Genomic DNA, 19,748 nt, shown 5'->3' with positions numbered 1-19,748 from the left:
AAGTTTACAAAGATATTTTGGGAGGATCAACATAGAACATAACCATTGGCTCATCATATGAGGAACCCACAATGGCTTGTGATATATTTCAAAACGTGTCAAATTCGATACGTGTAACTAGTCACTTTCAAAACTTTTGAATTTCCAGCAAATGCAAAGACCTTAAATATAACATCCAGGTCAAATGTGTCAGGTCTTTACGTGAATTATGAAATTGGGCCTGATAAAATTACCTATGAAATCAAGTTGATTCTTCATCCCAGAGATGTCATCAATCTTCAATTTGTGATATTTATATTATTTAAGACATATTCGGAATTTTGTTTTATAAACACTTTTAAGTGGAAGTGAATTATTTAATCCATCTCAAATTACTGATGCAGAATTTCAACAACATTCTAGTTCTAAACTAAATCCTACGTTTTGAGAAGGGGTTTGAGTTCCAATTTATCAGCTCAATTTACATGTCATGGAGCCCGGGTAGCTCAGTCGGTAGAGCATTGGACTTTTAATCCAAGGGTCCAGGGTTCAAGTCCCTGCTCGGGCGAATATTCCTTTTATATACCGACGAAGGCTCAATTTGAACAAATGTAAATTTTTACAAGAAAAGCAAGGTTCTATGAAATATATGTGGTGAATATTTTTTGATAAGCTTCTAGGGTAGGCTAATTTACTCTTGATTATTACTCCATATACTAAAAAGTATCGAGTTGCATCGGCCGGGAATCGAACCCGGGCCGCCCGCGTGGCAGGCGAGCATTCTACCACTGAACCACCGATGCTACATATAACCCCTGCAGGACCAAATTTATTCACATTGGGAATCCAGAAAAACCGCGTATAAATGAATAAGGCTTTTTGAAATTTTGTACAGTCTACAGGACTTCCATAAGTCGAATGTAGTGACACACTAATAAGGCAAATTATAAATTATTCCATAACTCGAAGTTCTCATAAATCGATCCTTTTCGAAGTCGAAGGATAATGGTAATAATGGAAATTCGAGCGTATTACACTTTAATTCGTAAACAAATTTTCCTCATAAAGCTGATAAGCAATTGCTATTGCAACTGCATATTAAAATAGGTTATTTTTTCAATCATGTGTGAAAACTGTACAGTACGCAGTTTTGGGTATGCAAATGTAAACTACAAAACTGACGGCATTCATCATCATATACTCTCTATGTGCTATATGATACAACGAAACTCTCAAAACTATTGATGTGTCGGCTAAAAAAATGTATATGGTCCTACATGGGTTAAATGTGCATTTTAAAAATATATTAGTCAATTCACTTCGCATGTAGCCCGGGTAGCTCAGTCGGTAGAGCATTGGACTTTTAATCCAAGGGTCCAGGGTTCAAGTCCCTGCTCGGGCGATCTAATTTTTTATAAATTATCCTAAATTCGATTTCAATGACATCTTGAACATTATATAATCACAAAAGCTTGGTCAAGAAGTTGAAGTCTATTTGTAGATCCAAGAGATATTCTAAATCATAGATTGACTATTAAAAAGTAGAACTGCATCGGCCGGGAATCGAACCCGGGCCGCCCGCGTGGCAGGCGAGCATTCTACCACTGAACCACCGATGCTATATAGTAGATTCTTAGAAGCGAAGTGAGTCAGATAATTGTATGAATTTCTATCTTAGATTTTGAAATGTATTCTTTATGATTCTACTTAAATATCACCGGTTATTAAAGGGAAGGGGCAATTGCTTGGGAATTGTAAAAAAAGAAAGGATTTATGATATTAAACATAATGTGGAAAGCTGTCCCTGAAGATTATAATTCAGTTTAAAATTGTTGTCTCGACACTTCAATGTTGGAAGAAATTGCCATTGCTTCAATCACATCCGTAAATGACGTTCCACAATTGATTGTGGAAGTTCGCTCAAGAAATTTATTCGGGAAATAAGCTGTATAATCTAAATACCGCATTTCATATTTAATATTTGATTTGATTTTCTGACATTATGTATCATTTCAATACCCAATAGACTATTTAAACACCAATAACGTTTTATTTTCTTCAAAAAATGATAACTGACATGAGGATTTCTTCATGGCCCGGGTAGCTCAGTCGGTAGAGCATTGGACTTTTAATCCAAGGGTCCAGGGTTCAAGTCCCTGCTCGGGCGGATATATTTTTAGAAACTAACTAATGTCGGAAGGTAAATCGTATAAAATTAGCTGCAGCTAATTCTAGTTCTACATTAAAGTCCGAATTAAGTCTTTGTTGTTTTCCATGGTTTCAACTCAGCCAAAATTTCTCCGATTTTATTTCAATTATAAAATAGTTTTTATAATAAAAAACGTTAGTTGCATCGGCCGGGAATCGAACCCGGGCCGCCCGCGTGGCAGGCGAGCATTCTACCACTGAACCACCGATGCTTGATAACGGTACTTTGTTATAATCAATGTGTTGAAGGGAAGTCCAAAAAAGATCACATCAAATACTATTATAAAAATCCAGCCTTAAAGACAAATTGATGGAAAATATGTGCGAATGTTAGCAGTATTATTGGCTTGAGCCATTTCTAAAAGAACCACAATTAGGGAAATGAAGAAGAAAGTCGAGTACACTTATAATGAATACCGTTAATAATGAATTTAATTTATAGCGAACACTTTTCCTGGTCCCAAAGTTTTTATACATATTTTTCATACAAATATTTACTATTATAGCGAATTTACGGTTGCAGCGTAAATTCGGTACCAACATTCAATTTTCATACATTTTAATTTGGTTATAACGAACACTGCTACAAATATACGCAATACTGACGATGACAATCCTCACAAACATTTTTGCTTTGAGAACCTTTACACAAAATTTCAGGTTCATCAATGAAAAAGAGAATCACCTTAAGAATTGTCGAAAGGACACAAAACCTATTAGATTCTAACGGACTTTATATTTTTTCTGTCAAACCTATGTTTTGCTTTACCTTGGATATAAAGAACTTCATCAATAACGTACAATTTCAAGATATGGCGGGACGGACTGGTTGTCTAAGTGTGGATATGACAACACTGTAGTAAAACAAATCAGAATTACGGAAGAGTACGACGTGAAAAATACAAACCAATCCAACTTTACTAAGGACGTGTTTTATGTGCCCGGGTAGCTCAGTCGGTAGAGCATTGGACTTTTAATCCAAGGGTCCAGGGTTCAAGTCCCTGCTCGGGCGAGTTTATTAACTTTTAATTATAGCACATTCTGAAATATGCTGCTATAAAATGTTCCATGGTTATAATATACTCAGGATTTATAGGTAATTTGTGATCGGAGAAGTCGAACTTCCATAACTCAAACCAACCACCATAATCCCGAAGAAAACTTTTAATTATGGGGGAACATCGAGTTATGAAATTAATTATAATATATAAGTACAACCTGTATCGCATCCTGTGATTATAAAAGCTGAACCAAATTATGAGCCCGGGTAGCTCAGTCGGTAGAGCATTGGACTTTTAATCCAAGGGTCCAGGGTTCAAGTCCCTGCTCGGGCGGAAATACATTTTTATATTTAATTTTATACAGCCTAGATTTATTTATATATGAAAACCCAGATTAGAAGTTAGTCCAATATTTGGAAACATGATCAACATTTTTAATTGACTAACAGAAAATATTCAAAATCTGAAATTAAAGAATATTTGGCAAATTGTTGCCAAAACCCTTACCACAAATTTAGATATTACTCCCGATATTGCTTATCAGCCCGGGTAGCTCAGTCGGTAGAGCATTGGACTTTTAATCCAAGGGTCCAGGGTTCAAGTCCCTGCTCGGGCGTATGGAGATATTTTATATACAGAAGTTACTTTGTGAAAGATAAATAAGAATGGGACTGCAGAATCATTGTTAAAATATTATGGGAACTCTTTGCATATCGAGATCTCAATGGTAGTCTTGGGCAATTTCGTTCAGTAAAGCGATCGAACGAACTTTTCCCAATCATTCGAAGACCTTGACTATCTATTTTCTGCACTCCGTTATAATCGGCTCCACATTTGTTTTAACTGCAGTTGTTGGTTCGGAAACCTGAGCCACTTCTTCTGGGGTTTCCAGCTCCCTTCTACGGGCTGTCTTTGGGAGTCAATTAAAGCAAATGGCTGCTATCCTTTTAAATGTGGCTTCAGATTATTTATTGTCCCCGTAGCTATGCTGAAACATTAATGAGGTATTTGCATTTGGTCTTTTGAACACCGCAATTGACTAATTTTCCGAGTGCATTTTTTCAATTTATCACATTTTACATGAAGTTGATCTTTTTTGACGCATTTCAGTTGGTCAAAGCCAGAGCAACCCTGAACGACACTGAAGGTGTAAAACAAAATTCTGTTCAGTGATCGACGACGTTTTGTAAATAAAATCGTTCATAAATGACAATAATATACATTGAACTATGTCGTCCATTCGTTCAGTGGACTGTCTCGTCCAATGATGACGACGACAATTGCATTAAATATAGTCGAACAAATATTCGATGGAAGAATGGACGTCTACCAGTGATATCTTCAAAAAGTTCAATATTAATAATTATTTCCTATTTCCCAATATAAAAAATGGTACGTTGAAAGACGAACCTGCTCAAATCAATTTCCATTTTGTGAACCTTCAAAAATATTGTTTTGTGTTTTATTTGAAAAGTCAGGGTAGATACTTTTTCCCGTAAATATAACACAGAAACCCTACTCATAGCATTACCTACTTCAAGGAGGTATACATTTAAGAGGTCATAGAAGGAAATGGTTAATCGGAAGGAAGAAAATTGTAAGCTTTAAAATCCTCCTACTCTTCCATTTTGTGAAGTTTATATTTCCACAAATTATAATGAGTCATTTAATCGACCGATCTTTCATTTACCATCGATCTTGCGCCTTCCATTATTAAAGTAGGTTTTTTTCTAATCCAATTACTATATTTCGTAGCCCGGGTAGCTCAGTCGGTAGAGCATTGGACTTTTAATCCAAGGGTCCAGGGTTCAAGTCCCTGCTCGGGCGATATACTAATTTTGCAATTGCCATAACATAGGCACGCCCACCAATATCTCTAGGAGAGAATATATTTCATTCAATTCATAACTTCAATGAGAATTATACTTCATCTAAATTGCACTGAAGTTATGAATTACCCACGGGAAAGTGATAAGAGAAGGATAAAAGTCCTTAAATCCTATAAAATCTGCATCGGCCGGGAATCGAACCCGGACCGTCCGCGTGGGAGGCGAACATTCTACCATTAAACCACCGATGCTTCGAACGGTTCGGCATCGATAAAAAATTTTCAATTATTTTTCGCAAACCATAAAGCAAATTAGTGAAAGGCTTTCTATATTTAGAAAGAATGTGCGCTGGCCAAAGAGAAATATTAGCAAAGCAAGCACACAAGTGCTTTTTTCGCTTTCGATTCTTCTTAATATTATGCTAGAGAGGGTGAGAATAAGTGGCCAACAAAAGAACAACAACCACACGATAATAATCTTTTGTGTGAAATCACAAACATATTGTGACATATCTACTACATATTGCCAATATTCTAATGAAAGGGATTGTCATGTGTAGACACATTATGGCCAAATAAGTGACACTAATTCTGTCAGAGGTCATTGTGAATAGTAAGGCGATGATAAAATATTTTATGTTGAAATACAAAGGAGGTTATTATAGGGTATCAGATATATCCACGAAAAATAAACAATTTTATACAAGTCATCGGTTCTAATTTTGGTGCGCTGGTGTAAAATAAAAATTTCTTTGTTACAAAAAAAAAAGTATATATATTTTCGGAGGGACCCTGCCTACACTGCATTGTTTGTAAAAATTGTTTATATAGTTCCAAAAAATATTTCGTTTTGATTTTTCTTCAATATCACCTAATACTCCATATCCGATTCCAAGTACCTCACCTCCCCAACTAGTTTTCACATATCATGTTACATATTTGCAAAAAAATATAACACTCAACAATTTTTTTTTTTAAATTCAATGACAGCAATTAAAGAAAAGCTACAATTAATTTATTAAATATGCATTTGAGACCTCATAAAGTTGATGTGTAATCACCTTCCAACGGCATAGACTTAACATTCTTGACAGATTATTATTTTGAATAATATGTGCGAACGGTACGACGACGAACTTGCTCTCAGAAACAGTGAAGGCGTCAGTCGTAGAGGTGTTAAGAATATCATTTAAGCTGATTTGTTTACTAACAATGAATTTTTATGAATGAATTAGAAATAAAAAAACAACGAGACAATTTTTATGAAATATTATTGTAATTAACAAATATATTTATTTACATTTCCTCATATTTCTTTTCTTTTTTGCAGTGAAAAAATTGAACGTTTCATTGATGACAATAAGGCGCTGATGCGACGAATGTATGGTGATTTTGAAATGAACATGGACGATGGTGGCCCACGGCAACAGACGAAAAAGCGTAGGAGGCGTTTTATTGATGAACCCGATATTTTCTTACCGCCTGGTGCATATCCTTCATTTGTACCGGATGATGAGGTTGAACCACATGATGAGGAACATGGTGAAAGTTATTTTGGCAAACTGCGTAATAAACGTCAAGCTGAGAATCAGGGAAATCGTAACAATAATCAGGGTAATCGAAATGCCAAGCAGACGGGACCGAGAAGTGGTCAACAGGCTTCGCCGACAGGAAGGTAAGTTAAAATGGGCACATTTTTATACCTTTTGTCATAAGGTGGTCTTTTCACTTGCAAACACATAGAAAAATCGTCGGAGACCCACAAAATATATACAGTGAGTCGCAGTAAAAAGTATCCACTTGATTTTTTGTAGAAAAATGCCATAAGTGCATGTTAATCAAGGAATTAATTTTTTTGGTTAATACTTAGTATGATATCCCTTGTTATCTTTTCCAGATTTTAACCATGCCGGCATAGAGTTGACAGGTCTGAATTCTCCTTGTAAAGCATTTTTAAAACTAGGTGTGCTTGTTCAAAGTCCTCTATAGGATTCAAATCCGAGGTCTGAGGAGTTGTTTGAATCACTTTTGGAAAATTATAAGGCATTCATTCTCGAACGATCTGGGATTTGTGTTAAGGGTCGTTCCCCTTTTATTTTACCTAGGTTGTGACAGAACATTTGTTCCATAAACCGAGCTTATGAAAGATTTCCAGCTGCGTCGGTCTTTAAATTTGAAAGACCATGTTCCGAGATGTTGTCTTTCACTTGATCTTTACATCGAATTCGTGGTCTTTTCCTTCTGCGTGAACTATCAGTTGCCTCGCTTTTATATGCCTTTTGAGATGGAGCATCCTCATTCATTCTCACGACATGACTTAGCCAACGTAGTCGCCGTACTTCGATACGTCTGATTATGTCGGTGTCCAAGAATAAATGGTACAACTCATGGTTCATTCGACATCGATATTCATAGATCTTTCGGATCGGATGTTTCTAAATTGCTTACATAGACCATAGTAGCATCTGCTGGCCAACACTATCCTTCTCCGAATTTCAAAACTGATGTCATTAGTTGTATTTATGGCTGTACCGAGGTATATAAAATTTTTGACTACCTCGAAACTGTAGTTTTGAAGATTTGCAGCTGGTTAAAAAGGTCACACGAGTGGATGTCACCTTCATTGAACTCCTGATCGGTATTAAAAGGATCCGAGAGGTCCTTTTGTACTTTAACTGCTGATCTTGTGACAGTTAAAGTTATATTGCATAGCTGTATTAATTTTGCATGAATGCCGAACGTAAACATGACTTTAAACACCCCTGAACTGATAGGGTTGTCGAATGCGGCTTTATAGTCGACGAATATGTGGAATGTGTCGATGTATTTTTCGTGGGTCTTTTCCAGAGTGAAAATCTGGTCAATGGTGGATTTACTAGGCCTGAAGCCGCATTGGTACGGTCTAATAATATTATTGACCATTGGCTTATGTCGTTCACACATTACTCTGGATAACACATTAAGTGCGATAGGGAAGAGATTAATTCCTCTATAGTTGGCACATATCGTCTAGTGTCCTTTTTTGTGCACGGGACACATGATGCTGAGGTTCCAATCATTGGGCATGCATTCTTCTAGCCAAATTGTACTAATCAGCTGGTGCATGCTCCTGACAAGCATCTGGCCACCAGTGTTGAATAGTTCGGCTGGTAACCCATCGGCTCCTACTGCTTTATTGTTCTTGAGCCGATTAATTGCTTTTATGACCTCATCTTGGCTAGGTATAAACTCTAACCATCATCTCTTATTGTTTCTGGGGTATCTTCTTCAACGCCACTATTTGGTACCAGAAGCTTTGTAAAATGCTACTTCCAGATCCTCAACACTCTGCCTGTATTTGTCACCAGGTTTCCTTCTTCATCTCTACAGGAGGATGTGCCAGCACCAAATCATTTGGTTTGCTCCCGCTCACGTTTTTCTTATTCGTCCTTTTTGTCTAAAAATACGTTTCTCCTCTCTCCTTTTCTGTCGATAATTCTCTTTCGCATTACGTGTTGGTATTGTCTGCATGGTTGCCCTATACGCTGCGCTTTTTTCACACATCATTAGCATCACGACACTCCAATTATTTGCCATTGTGCTTCTATATTATTATCGGGACAAGGAGTGCTTTCGTCAAGCAGATGGGTAAGTTGAGCGGAGTAGGCTTCTGCTATCTGGTGTGTTGTGTTTTCGATGTCGAGTTTCCGTGTTACATTAGATCGCACCTTTGCTGCTACATTAAGACGAGTGCGAGCCTTGGCTGCTACAAGGTAGTGGTCCGAATCGATATTCGCTCCTCGGATCGATCGTACGTCTAAAATACTGGATGAATGCCTTCCGTCTATCACAACATGCTCGATTTGATTTATCGTTGTTTGATCGGGAAAAATCCAGGTGGCCTTATGTGTTTCGAGATGCTTGAATCTTGAATCCTTTATATGTTTCTGTGTTATAAAAAACCCGCCTCCACCAAACACACACAAGATACCTTGTTCACTCTCTTTGATATGAAACCAGTATTTAAAGTTTTATGAATTGTATTCATAAAATGCAGAAATCAGGACATTGGCAACACATGGTGAATACTATTCATATAATATACGAATTATTTGTATTCTGTGTTCGTTTTCCATTAGTTTATGTTCTTGTATTATATTTAGTTACCTTCAATCTCGGATGGTTACAACGGCATCACATTACAAATAAGCCCATTTCTACCATAGTTCATTTAATTTTATATTTTTTTCCCCTCTTTACAGATTGGATGCCTGTGAATCGAAAGTGGAAATTGTCACACCCTATTGGGCCTCAAATTCTGCTGGCAAAATTAGGGCCATAGTAAATACGCAGCATTTTGAGCAAGCCATACATCAAGAAATATGCTCGTAAGTATAAAAATCAAATATATAAAATATATTAAAATTTAAAATTTTTAATTTTTTCTAATTCTAAATAATTTTATTAATGTTCCTCTCCCCACAGAAAAGCCCAAACACCCCGTTGCATTGGTGAATGTGGCTGTGAGCAAAAATACAAATGGCATCGTCTGCTGGCCTATGATCCGGATAATGATTGTAAGGGAATCTTTATGGATTGGTTCCTGTTCCCATCATGCTGTGTATGCCGATGTAATCCTTAAGGTGAACGTGCACACACAAACAAAATTTTTGATAGACTTTAGTAAAGAAAAATAAAACCTTAAAAAGGAAAACATTTTTGATATTTTGTTTGTTAAGTTTACTTTTAAGTTTATTTTCCTTTGATAAATTAGAAGTATATTTTTAAATGTTTATTATAATTTGATTTTTTTTTTGTTTCATATCCTACATCACTACAACCTAATATAACAATAATATTGATTCGGTAAATTTTAATAGATAGGTTGAAATAGTCGTTGGTTCTAAAGATGGGTTTAGTACAAACCACTACACATTGTGTGGTACAATAAGGTCCCTATGGTAAAGAATATGAATATATCGACCAATATACTGGAAAATTGTTGCAAAAATCATTTAAGGGAAACATCGAAATCCGAAAATTCCAACGGTGTTAGAAGGAGTACATGAATGGCTCTCGTATGAACTAGGATTATTGACTTCGCTCCAAAATCAACAAAATGGTGGACCTTTGAAAAAATATTTTTGGAAAATCGACGATTTTTTACCAAAACCCAAGGTAAAAAATAAGGAAGATCTTCACCGATTGGCTTTATCCTAGTTCATACGATAGCTATACACTCACAGAAAAACGTGTAAAAATTTGAAGTCGATTGGGTTATTAGTTTTTGAGTTATCGTGCCCGCCATTCGCAACAAAATGTTTAGAGAAAAACGTGTTTAAAGTTTGAGAAGCCCTTCAGCCCTTGATGCTGACACAATAAATCGGCTATATCTTCAAGAGTTCTTGAGATTTTTCATTTGAAATTTTGTAAGGACATTCTTTAATTAGTGTAGATTCGAATTATATCAACAAAATTTTCGACCCCGAGAATGGGGGGTCCCCTTAAGTCGAGAGGAATACAAAACAAGGATCTAGGGTTGCAAGATGTTTAGTTAAAAAAAAATTAAAAAATACCAAAATGTATTCAAAAATTATTTTTATTAATAAAAAAACCTGATTGAACAATGATTTGAAGATTCTGGACTATTGAAATCAATATTTCTACGAATTTTCAAAAAAAGTCCCCTACCATCAGTGACCCTCATTCCGAATTTGAGTTGCAGGACAATCCATTTGCTACCTTATATAAAAATTTCCAAACATCTGGTTTCGATTTTAAAGAGTAAATAAATTAGAAATTGTTCTGGGCAGATTCTGTTCTTTTAAATTGATTTCATCTCTGAACCCAAGGACCGATTTAAGGCATTTTTAATTTATATATTTTGCATCAGTCAATTTATATATTCTCCAATGTTGCAAATGTCTGATATAATAAATTCTATAAGATGTTTTGAAATAGTCAGGGACAGCTGCGATAGAAAAAAATAATTTGCAATCCAAATAACCAATCATCCACGTTTTTGGGTGTGTAGTGGTGTAGGGTACCTATGGCCAGTTTCATTGCCTATGGCCTAATTTTTATTTTTTTTTTTCTATTTTGTTGATTATAAGAAACGTGCCAAGATGGAAACGCAAATATTTCCAACTAAAATGCCGTGCCAATTAAAATCATTTTAATGACTAATAATATATACGCGATGGAAAATCCCACACGACGATAACTATCATAAGTGGACAATATCTTATAAGCGAACCTTAAATAATAAAATATAAAAATAAATAAAAATTGGGCTATTTTTAATATGAAGGTCCCTTATGAAAGGTTAAAAAAACATTTTAGTGCTATACACAACAGAATTATTTACAAAAAAATTTATAAAAAATGTCCCTTAAAAGAATAATACAACAATCCTTTACTCTCCTAATAAAAAAAATTAATATTAGTAATTAATATAACTCTAAAGAAAATATATATTTAGTTAAATTGTTTGTTATAAAATTAAATATAATTAATAATAAATTAATTTTAAGTATAACAACACATGATGACACAAACATTACCAATTCACAAGCATTTACATTTTAAGTTTTTTCTAGCATTAGCATTTTTTGTTTATTAATTAAGTAAACGTTCGAACGTATGTACACCCATGCACACCTCTTTGCTGAATAAAAAACAACCACAACAAAATAAATTTATGATTACAAATAAATATTCAGAAACTAGTTTTTTTTTCTTTTATTAAACTAGAACAATTCTAGTCGTAAGTGTTCAAATACATTATCAAGCAAAGTCCTGACAAGGCCCGGGTAGCTCAGTCGGTAGAGCATTGGACTTTTAATCCAAGGGTCCAGGGTTCAAGTCCCTGCTCGGGCGGTTCGGCTTTTTTCGTAAATTATTTTTTTGAAGGTAAATAAATAGTTAAGGGGAAATATGTTTCCGAAAAACGAATCACTAAAAATTGTATGGGCCCAGATTCTTATATTTCGTTACCAATTGAATTTTATATACCATAATTCAATAATGTTCATACTTTCATCCTTCATCATTTCATCATAACACCAAAAAGTCAATTGCATCGGCCGGGAATCGAACCCGGGCCGCCCGCGTGGCAGGCGAGCATTCTACCACTGAACCACCGATGCTTGATAAACATTGATTCACAAATAACGGTTTTGCAAAGGGTTTATTTTACTTTACTTGTTATTTTACTTCCGCCACATGTACTGTATTAAAGAGTACTGTACAATATTATTACAGCAACGTTGGATTTTTAATTCGTAGTGTGTACAGTACATTTAATTTGATACGTTTACAGTGGTTGAGTGGTTGGGTGACAGTGTACAGTATCCAAACGTTTGACCGTAGATTCGAACTTTTTATACACGTGGCGTGCATTCAAAATTCTTTAATTTGGTTAGAAAACGGTATATTTGTGAATACCGTAACTTAAAATTAATGATAGTTTAGTTTATATTTATTGAGTCGTTTTTTAAACAATGTCAATATCTAAATAAGATACATAATATGAAGGACTTATGACTATAATGTATTATCTATCGTAATGCAGTGACATAAATTACAGCACCTAGCTTTTACATGAAATGAGACATAAAATGTGGGTATACATCAGTTAAAGTTACGTACATCTTTGCTCCGGAGACTAATGCAATATGAAGGGATAATGTATCCAGGGTTTATGAACTTAAAACTAATAATACAAAACAAAACAATGAACAGACAACAAAAGTAAAAGTAGGTAAATCAATAACTACCCACGATGTGTACCGGCGGTCAGTGCCTTTTCGTAAAACTGGGTAATACCCGCTTCGGACCCGTATTTATACCCTATAGGTGATGGATAATTTGTGTTATACCAACCAATGTTCTCTTGACTATTACATGCTTCATTCACATGCACATTTTTATGAAACTCTAATCTGGCATTGAACTTATCCAAAATCGAACAGATATAGGCAGACATACGTTGCAATTTTGAATTTTCATAAATAAAATTATTCGAATATCTCTTATTGAAACATATAACATTTTTTCCGATGCAAAGTCTCAAAATTTTTCTCCTCCAAAAACCTCTAGCACTTTTACAACAATTGTTGATATGCTAAACCAGACAGGAAAGGCATACAAAATAACAGGCCTTCTACATGTCTTGCGCAACATTAATTTTGTACTTGCAGTCAAAGCTTTATTGTTCAGAATTTTCAAAAATAAAATAAAAATTCCTCGGGCCTTATTTCATGCTTTTCTAGCATGTGAATTAAATTTAAATAGTTTGTTAAACTCTACTCCCAAGTACGTAATTTTGTCTCTAAAGGGAATTTCAATGCCATTTAATGTCAGTTTTAAATTCTTACTCTCAGGAACTACAGAACGTTTACATTTTCCAGATGCATTTCTAATGCAAATTGCTTCGCACTTGGAAGTGTTAATTTTGATTCCCCATTCATCGTAAAATTGCTTAACATTATGTAGGTATTGTGAGATATTGTCAGTAGCACAAACTGGTGACTCGTGATGTGAGTACAAAAGTGAGTCGTCAGCGTACAGAATACCCGAAGCGTTTTCTATGAGGGTATGAGGGAAATCGTACATTAAGATGTTGTACAAATGCGGTGCTAGCACAGATCCCTGCGGGATGCCAGTGCTTATAGTTGACAATTCGGACACCTGGTTTTTATATAGAACGCAAAATTTTCTGTTTGTTACGAAGCTCTTAAATAATTTAATAACCTCAGGGCTGTATCCAATTCTTATCATTTTGGTCAATATTCCATAGTGGGAGGCATGATCAAAGGCCTTCTCTACATCTACGGAAACTGCTACGGTACACTTCTTTTCTCGAAGGTTCAGAACGATATCATTTGTGAATGTAGTCATTGCATAAAAAAGCCAATATTTATTTTATATAAATTCAATATGAAGAAATAATTATTGTTACACAAAATCAATTCTGGCCTCACAGTGAAAATTATCCACCGGTATTATTTACAACCTAATAACCGTTAAAAGTCAATGGAATATCAAGTCACGTAGTGCATCAATTTTTTTCTGACGAGAATCGAATTTGCTACAAGCCGAAAACCAGCGAGACAAAAATATTCAATATTAGAGATGAAAAGTGATTGATCCGGCAAGTGACCGATAATCCAAATCTATGTGTACCTAAACTTGAGGAAATCGCAGATAAATATCTGAAAAAAAAACGTAACTGAGAAACAATTCGAAGATTTTTCCGTAATTATTTTTAGTGCAACTTTACCATGAAGACCATGCTTACGCAAAGGAAAAAGGATTTTGAAAATCTCTTTTTTTGTCGATAATAGCAAATTTAACTTGTTTGAGTCGGATGGACCAAGTAAGGACTGACGCAGATCGAATACAGCCGAGAACCCTTTGCACACAATTCCGACCGTAAAGCTCGGTGGAGGGTTTGTAATGTTATGTAGTGCCGAAAAGTTGGAATTAGGGACAAGATTTCAATTTTATCAAGATAATGACCCCAAACACAAGCCCAAGATCGTTCGAGAATGGATGCTTTATAATTGTCCAAAAGTGATTAAAATACCTCCACAGTTCCCGGATTTGAATCCTTTAGTAAAAAATCTCTGCCGGCATGTTTCACTTCACGGTACTTTTCATTGTGAGGTTGTAAATGCTTTTGTTTAACAATCATCACATTTTTATATGAATTTACATAAATATTGTGGCATTTTTATTATTTGCGACTTGAAAATCATTTGAGCCAATTCGGTTGAAAACGGTCCCAAACCCCACAGAATACCAAATATTATGGAGGAATACCGTTATGTTGATCATTTTTGGCAGGGAGATTTTCTACTCAATGATAATTCAAAATAAAAAAAAAATACAGCTAATTTGATTGAAACACGATTTGATTGTGATGCAGATTTACATGGGGGTACCCTAAGAAGTAAAATTTTCCACCCGCCGAGAATCCAAAATTAAAAAACGGAACACATATTTTTTGATTATTTGTTATCTGAATTCTGTTATATCAGCAAAAAACCATTCAATTTGGTAATGCCAATGAAGTTTGAAATGCTGTTGTGTAGGAGTTACTTTTAAATTTTCGCACAAGCATCGGTGGTTCAGTGGTAGAATGCTCGCCTGCCACGCGGGCGGCCCGGGTTCGATTCCCGGCCGATGCAATTTACTTTTTTAAAACACACTTATTTAAAATTGTTTTTAATAAAACACTTTATTAATAAAAAAATCAAAAATTGTAATTAAAAAACACATTGAATTATTACTGGTCGATGTTTTACCACACTCAGTTATCTTCTATGAGTAAAGTCATATAAAAATAAGAAAATGCTATAAGACATATTAACGAGACAATTTAATATTTGTAATTTCTGTCAGCATATGCATTTGCACTACAATCGGGTGCACACGAAAAAGACGTGTCCAAAAAGGCATTTGAAAATATTCTTGTGCATCTCAATATAAATATAAAATTCTGTGCAAATAGAAGTGTATAAGTATTTGTGAGTTCTTTGTTAAAATTTATTTTGTAAAAACATCAACGCCTCCGAACCCTAGTATGCTAAGTCGACTTAGCATGTTTTAAAGTTCTTTACGTTTTTAGATACTACGGTCCTTAATTTAAATTCTCTGAAATTTTGGTAATCATCGGCCAATCCAAATCAAAGTTATAAGCAAAAATGTACTTAGCATGGCACGTAAGATATAAGAAACTTCCATACTTTGAGAGCTGTGGTTCGGAGGCGTCGACATGTAAAATATATTTCAAACATTTTTATTTTGTTAAAATAATTGTGTGATGTGAATTTTCGGAAAAATTTGGTGAAATTTCGGAAATTGCGAGTTATTATGATTTTTTTTTGTTCGTATAATGACAGCCCAATTCTTTATAGTGAAACCCATTTCGTGTTCTTTCATTAAACTTACGTTGGAATACATTTTCGTCTGGAAAGGTTTAGGAGACATCTTCTTTGATTTATTTCAAATGTCAATTTTCAGCATTTTAATTTCTATTCATGAAAAAATACGAAAAAAAATGAGCCGCCCGAGCAGGGACTTGAACCCTGGACCCTTGGATTAAAAGTCCAATGCTCTACCGACTGAGCTACCCGGGCTATACTATACCGTTATCCAAAAGCTATTATGAATCAGATGGATAATACACCTCAGCTATGGTAAGTTATATTCAGAAGCGGAAGGTGTAAAAACTATAATAACTCGGTTTGTGTCTACGATAGGCTATTGTAATATGTGGCAATATTTTGTGGTATACTTTTAGGCTGCTGTTAATATATGCCACAATGACTAACATGGTTGAAATAAATTAATAATCAATTTAGTAGAACAAGTGTACTAACAAATGTATTTATGTTTAAGTTTGTTTGGTCGTGTTGTTTTGAATATTTTATTTTAAACATTGTTACCTCCTCGCTATGTTTGATAATTAAAAAATAAAAAATTTCATAGAAACAAAAAAATTTACCTGTTTCCGCCCGGGATCGAACCGGGGGCCTTCCGCGTGTTAGGCGGATGTGATAACCACTACACCACGGAAACATATATGGAGTGTGGTTGTGGTTAATAGTGTAGTATTGTATGTTGCATTTGTTTAGTCCCACATGTTTCTCTTGCGATAAGCGATATGTTGCCATGCTAGTTGATCAAAAATGAAATGCTTTAAATTAGTTATTCTATTTTTATTATCATGAAGTATGTCACGTTGAAAGTGAAAACATGAGTGTCACTTGACATTATCGAAAAAAAATAAAATATTCTTTTCGTGAACACAAATTAATGTGCTCTGAATGTAGGGCGGGTCCACTTCATCATAAACAAAATCATATTTAAAGAAGGTGAATTTTAAAGTTTGAAAATTTGTGACATTGCATATTCACTGCAGTACTGGCAAAAGAGTGCGTTCGAAAACCACTTAAGGTATCGTGTGACAACAAACACCGAGGAGCCCTTTGGGCAACTTTTATAGAGCTCTACAAAATCAGCACTATTTGTGTTTTCCTTGGATGTTTGGAAAATGTCTACAAATCCACAATCCAATATGGCAAGGTGGCAAGAAAGTTGCCAGTAAAGAGGTTGGGGCGTCAATAACAAAATATCTTGATTCGGATTCGGCTCGCAGTGAATCTAATCAAGGGTTTCCAAATAGGAAACAATTAAAATTGTAGATTCTATTCAGCTTCAATTAAAAATGTATATATTTACGTGTAACTCCCACATCCGAGTACATACAACAATATAATTTGTATCGATTTAAAGGTCAACCACTCCTCTTGAATATTCTATGTACTTCTCAGGTCTATGTCCTTCAAAGGAAAATATATATGTGCCATAGAATACAAATTTTGTAATTTTTCAGGGTCAGGGTCTATTTGACCCGCTAAATATTGACCGATTTTTATCAAAATAGGCAGGCTTATTATTTGGCCCGATCCCCATAATTGCGGCCTCTGGAGCGTCCAGAAAAACCAAGAAAAAATAAGTATTTGATCCATTTCATCCCCTAAATATTAATCGATATTAACCAAAAACAATAGGAGTCTTCATTGGCCAGAACCGGTCCTACATGGAGATTGGTCCATAACTGTGGCCTGTATTGTGTTTACAAATTATAATGGACAGACGGACGGACAGATAGTCGAGATATGACGATCGGTATACTTAAAGATGGGTCTAGAACCAATATTTCGCGGCGTTACAAACTCTTGGGTCTACACAAAGCTATAACAACATAGTTATGCAGGGTATAAAAATATATGCCTGTTACAGTTCTTGAAAAAATAGTTGAAAAAAAATCTACGCCTGTTATTGTTCTAGAAAAAGTTCCGGAAAAATCGACTCTTATTTATAGTCACAAAAAAGTTTCGCCTATTACGCCTGGTATCATCCTCAATAATATTTTACAGAAATTAAAAATAAAAAAACACGCGTATTAGGCTTATAGTCCTTGAAAAATATTCAGTAAAAAATCCACGCTTATTTGAACATTATTATTTAAAACCACGTTTATTCTGATTTTAATCCTTGATAACCGTCCTTAAAAGCTTATTTGGGTTATAGTCTTTGAAAAAAAAAATTCTTTAAAAATCCACTCATATTTGGTTTACAGTTTTAGAAAAAATATTCTTCAAAAACCCACGCTAATTTTGCATATAGTTTAGTAGTGAAAACATATTCTTACAAAATGTACGCTTATTAGGCGTATACCCCTTGAAAATTATTTTCAAAAAAAAAAAAAATATATATATATATATACGCTTATTTTACTTGAAATAAAAAAAAATTAATAGTCATTGATTTTTTTAATCTACGCATGTTATTGATCTTGAAATCCACGCCAGTGAAGGTCCTGTAAAAAATATTTTGAAAAAATTACACATGTTGCAGTCCTTAAATCTCAAATTTTGTTTCTTTATATGAAACTTTTGAACTTTTGGTAGTTCTCGACAAGTTTCCTTTCCAGGTTCATTTTCTAAAACTGCAGACACTTCGGTTGAAAATCCCTCTTCCACTCATTTGATTTTGAAGGTGGAAAATTCCATTATAGGGACGAAAGCTCTTGGCGAGCTCAGAACGACAAATTCGCTAAAGATCAATGTTTTGAGCTATGGCGTTATGAATTTATTGCTGATAACTCCGAAGTTCACGAAGATAAATCTTATATCCTTGTTTGCGGCTATTACAGGTTATTTTTGAGATTACATGTCTTTAGTCTAATCGAATGAACAATATTTTTATTCTGATGAATATTTCTACTCCTCTGTGGCTTTTTCGTCCTTCTTTTCTGGAACCGTAATCTTATTTTTAAAATACGATATTTTTTACTTCCAGATATTCTATAAAAATGTAGCTTTCATATAGGGTCCCCAAAGACGAAAAATCGATATTTGTAGCTTTCATCGTTATTTTTCACTTTTAGTCGATTCTACATGAAGCCTAGACCCTATATGAAAAACATGTATCAACTTTTCTCGAACTGAACTTTTATAAAATTCCAATATGATGACAACCACCCAAAGTGCATCGAGGTTTACAATTTGTCATAAAATATTTATGAGAAGAGATTAGCTTAATATATTATTCACATTAAATATTATTATGCCACAAAACTATTCACGAAGAAGAGTTAATGTCAATCTTAATATTTTCATTGACCTTGAAGAGAAAATAGAAAAAAAACACATTATTGGCTACAGGCAACCACAGATAAAATTAATAAAACATTATGTGATATTATTTACAAAATTGTTTAACTATAGTTAATGAAAGCCATCACAAGCAACCATTTTCATTCTCAAAAATGTAAATTTTTTGCAATTTTTTCAAATTAAATTCCAAAAAATTACACTTATGTACAGTTGTCTGTACAACGCAACTATAAACTCTAAAAACAGACATGGCATTAAACTCATTGTCAAAGTCATGGTTAATGTCAAATCAGTAACTACATTATCGGCTTTTCTTATTACCCACCACTAATGTACGGATGATGGCGATGACAAATGCCAGAATGGCAATGACTTGGTGACATAAGGCGACGCAGTGTAGTATTCAGCAAGGCCACAAAAGAAAAATTACAATTGCAGCATCCGACGACAATGGAAAAACTGATTTTCCATAGATTTCAAATTCAGTTACTCCGCCATGCAGTGGCAAAAAAAAAAAAAGGAAATCGACAATAGAGTGCTTAGCGTTTATCTCTGTGATGA

The 19,748-nt window shown here is 34.6% G+C and overlaps 1 protein-coding gene and 16 non-coding genes across 17 annotated transcripts; 10 read left to right on the top strand and 7 right to left on the bottom strand.

Annotated features, from left to right (window-relative positions):
• The first annotated feature begins 474 nt into the window (after nt 1-474).
• Nucleotides 475-547, top strand: Trnak-uuu (transfer RNA lysine (anticodon UUU)). The gene has a single exon. It is a non-coding gene; the product is annotated as a tRNA-Lys (tRNA).
• Nucleotides 548-711: 164 nt separating this feature from the next.
• Trnag-gcc (transfer RNA glycine (anticodon GCC)) lies at nt 712-782 on the bottom strand. The gene has a single exon. It is a non-coding gene; the product is annotated as a tRNA-Gly (tRNA).
• A 526-nt stretch (nt 783-1,308) lies between these two features.
• Trnak-uuu (transfer RNA lysine (anticodon UUU)) lies at nt 1,309-1,381 on the top strand. Its single transcript has one exon. It is a non-coding gene; the product is annotated as a tRNA-Lys (tRNA).
• Nucleotides 1,382-1,527: 146 nt separating this feature from the next.
• Trnag-gcc (transfer RNA glycine (anticodon GCC)) lies at nt 1,528-1,598 on the bottom strand. The gene has a single exon. It is a non-coding gene; the product is annotated as a tRNA-Gly (tRNA).
• A 475-nt stretch (nt 1,599-2,073) lies between these two features.
• Trnak-uuu (transfer RNA lysine (anticodon UUU)) lies at nt 2,074-2,146 on the top strand. The gene has a single exon. It is a non-coding gene; the product is annotated as a tRNA-Lys (tRNA).
• Nucleotides 2,147-2,328: 182 nt separating this feature from the next.
• On the bottom strand, nt 2,329-2,399 carry Trnag-gcc (transfer RNA glycine (anticodon GCC)). Its single transcript has one exon. It is a non-coding gene; the product is annotated as a tRNA-Gly (tRNA).
• Nucleotides 2,400-3,126: 727 nt separating this feature from the next.
• On the top strand, nt 3,127-3,199 carry Trnak-uuu (transfer RNA lysine (anticodon UUU)). Its single transcript has one exon. It is a non-coding gene; the product is annotated as a tRNA-Lys (tRNA).
• A 249-nt stretch (nt 3,200-3,448) lies between these two features.
• Nucleotides 3,449-3,521, top strand: Trnak-uuu (transfer RNA lysine (anticodon UUU)). The gene has a single exon. It is a non-coding gene; the product is annotated as a tRNA-Lys (tRNA).
• Nucleotides 3,522-3,731: 210 nt separating this feature from the next.
• On the top strand, nt 3,732-3,804 carry Trnak-uuu (transfer RNA lysine (anticodon UUU)). Its single transcript has one exon. It is a non-coding gene; the product is annotated as a tRNA-Lys (tRNA).
• Nucleotides 3,805-4,942: 1,138 nt separating this feature from the next.
• On the top strand, nt 4,943-5,015 carry Trnak-uuu (transfer RNA lysine (anticodon UUU)). Its single transcript has one exon. It is a non-coding gene; the product is annotated as a tRNA-Lys (tRNA).
• A 182-nt stretch (nt 5,016-5,197) lies between these two features.
• On the bottom strand, nt 5,198-5,268 carry Trnag-ccc (transfer RNA glycine (anticodon CCC)). The gene has a single exon. It is a non-coding gene; the product is annotated as a tRNA-Gly (tRNA).
• Nucleotides 5,269-6,345: 1,077 nt separating this feature from the next.
• On the top strand, nt 6,346-9,644 carry LOC133324157 (protein spaetzle 3). The gene is made up of 3 exons (XM_061533040.1): nt 6,346-6,691; nt 9,258-9,383; nt 9,481-9,644. Exons 1-3 carry the CDS (start codon nt 6,387-6,389, stop codon nt 9,635-9,637), a joined length of 588 nt encoding a protein of 195 aa, XP_061389024.1. The 5' UTR covers nt 6,346-6,386; the 3' UTR covers nt 9,638-9,644.
• Nucleotides 9,645-11,801: 2,157 nt separating this feature from the next.
• Nucleotides 11,802-11,874, top strand: Trnak-uuu (transfer RNA lysine (anticodon UUU)). The gene has a single exon. It is a non-coding gene; the product is annotated as a tRNA-Lys (tRNA).
• A 198-nt stretch (nt 11,875-12,072) lies between these two features.
• Trnag-gcc (transfer RNA glycine (anticodon GCC)) lies at nt 12,073-12,143 on the bottom strand. The gene has a single exon. It is a non-coding gene; the product is annotated as a tRNA-Gly (tRNA).
• Nucleotides 12,144-15,117: 2,974 nt separating this feature from the next.
• On the top strand, nt 15,118-15,188 carry Trnag-gcc (transfer RNA glycine (anticodon GCC)). The gene has a single exon. It is a non-coding gene; the product is annotated as a tRNA-Gly (tRNA).
• Nucleotides 15,189-16,066: 878 nt separating this feature from the next.
• On the bottom strand, nt 16,067-16,139 carry Trnak-uuu (transfer RNA lysine (anticodon UUU)). Its single transcript has one exon. It is a non-coding gene; the product is annotated as a tRNA-Lys (tRNA).
• Nucleotides 16,140-16,508: 369 nt separating this feature from the next.
• On the bottom strand, nt 16,509-16,581 carry Trnav-aac (transfer RNA valine (anticodon AAC)). Its single transcript has one exon. It is a non-coding gene; the product is annotated as a tRNA-Val (tRNA).
• Nucleotides 16,582-19,748: the final 3,167 nt, after the last annotated feature.

This window comes from Musca vetustissima, unplaced genomic scaffold (genome assembly GCF_032173495.1).
Source record: "Musca vetustissima isolate MV318-11 ecotype Yass unplaced genomic scaffold, APGP_CSIRO_Mvet_v1 utg9941, whole genome shotgun sequence".
NCBI classification, from domain to species: domain Eukaryota; kingdom Metazoa; phylum Arthropoda; class Insecta; order Diptera; family Muscidae; genus Musca; species Musca vetustissima.
Note: the sequence above shows the minus strand (reverse complement) of the source record. Positions and strands in the feature narration are given on the sequence as shown.

Bases quoted from the DNA above. Each gene is read 5' to 3' on its own strand.
- LOC133324157 (XM_061533040.1), top strand. From the start codon at position 6,387: ATGCGACGAATGTATGGTGATTTTGAAATGAACATGGACGATGGTGGC. The intron at 6,692-9,257 runs GTAAGTTAAAAT...CCCTCTTTACAG, and splicing joins CAGGCTTCGCCGACAGGAAG to ATTGGATGCCTGTGAATCGA. The intron at 9,384-9,480 runs GTAAGTATAAAA...CTCTCCCCACAG, and splicing joins ATACATCAAGAAATATGCTC to AAAAGCCCAAACACCCCGTT.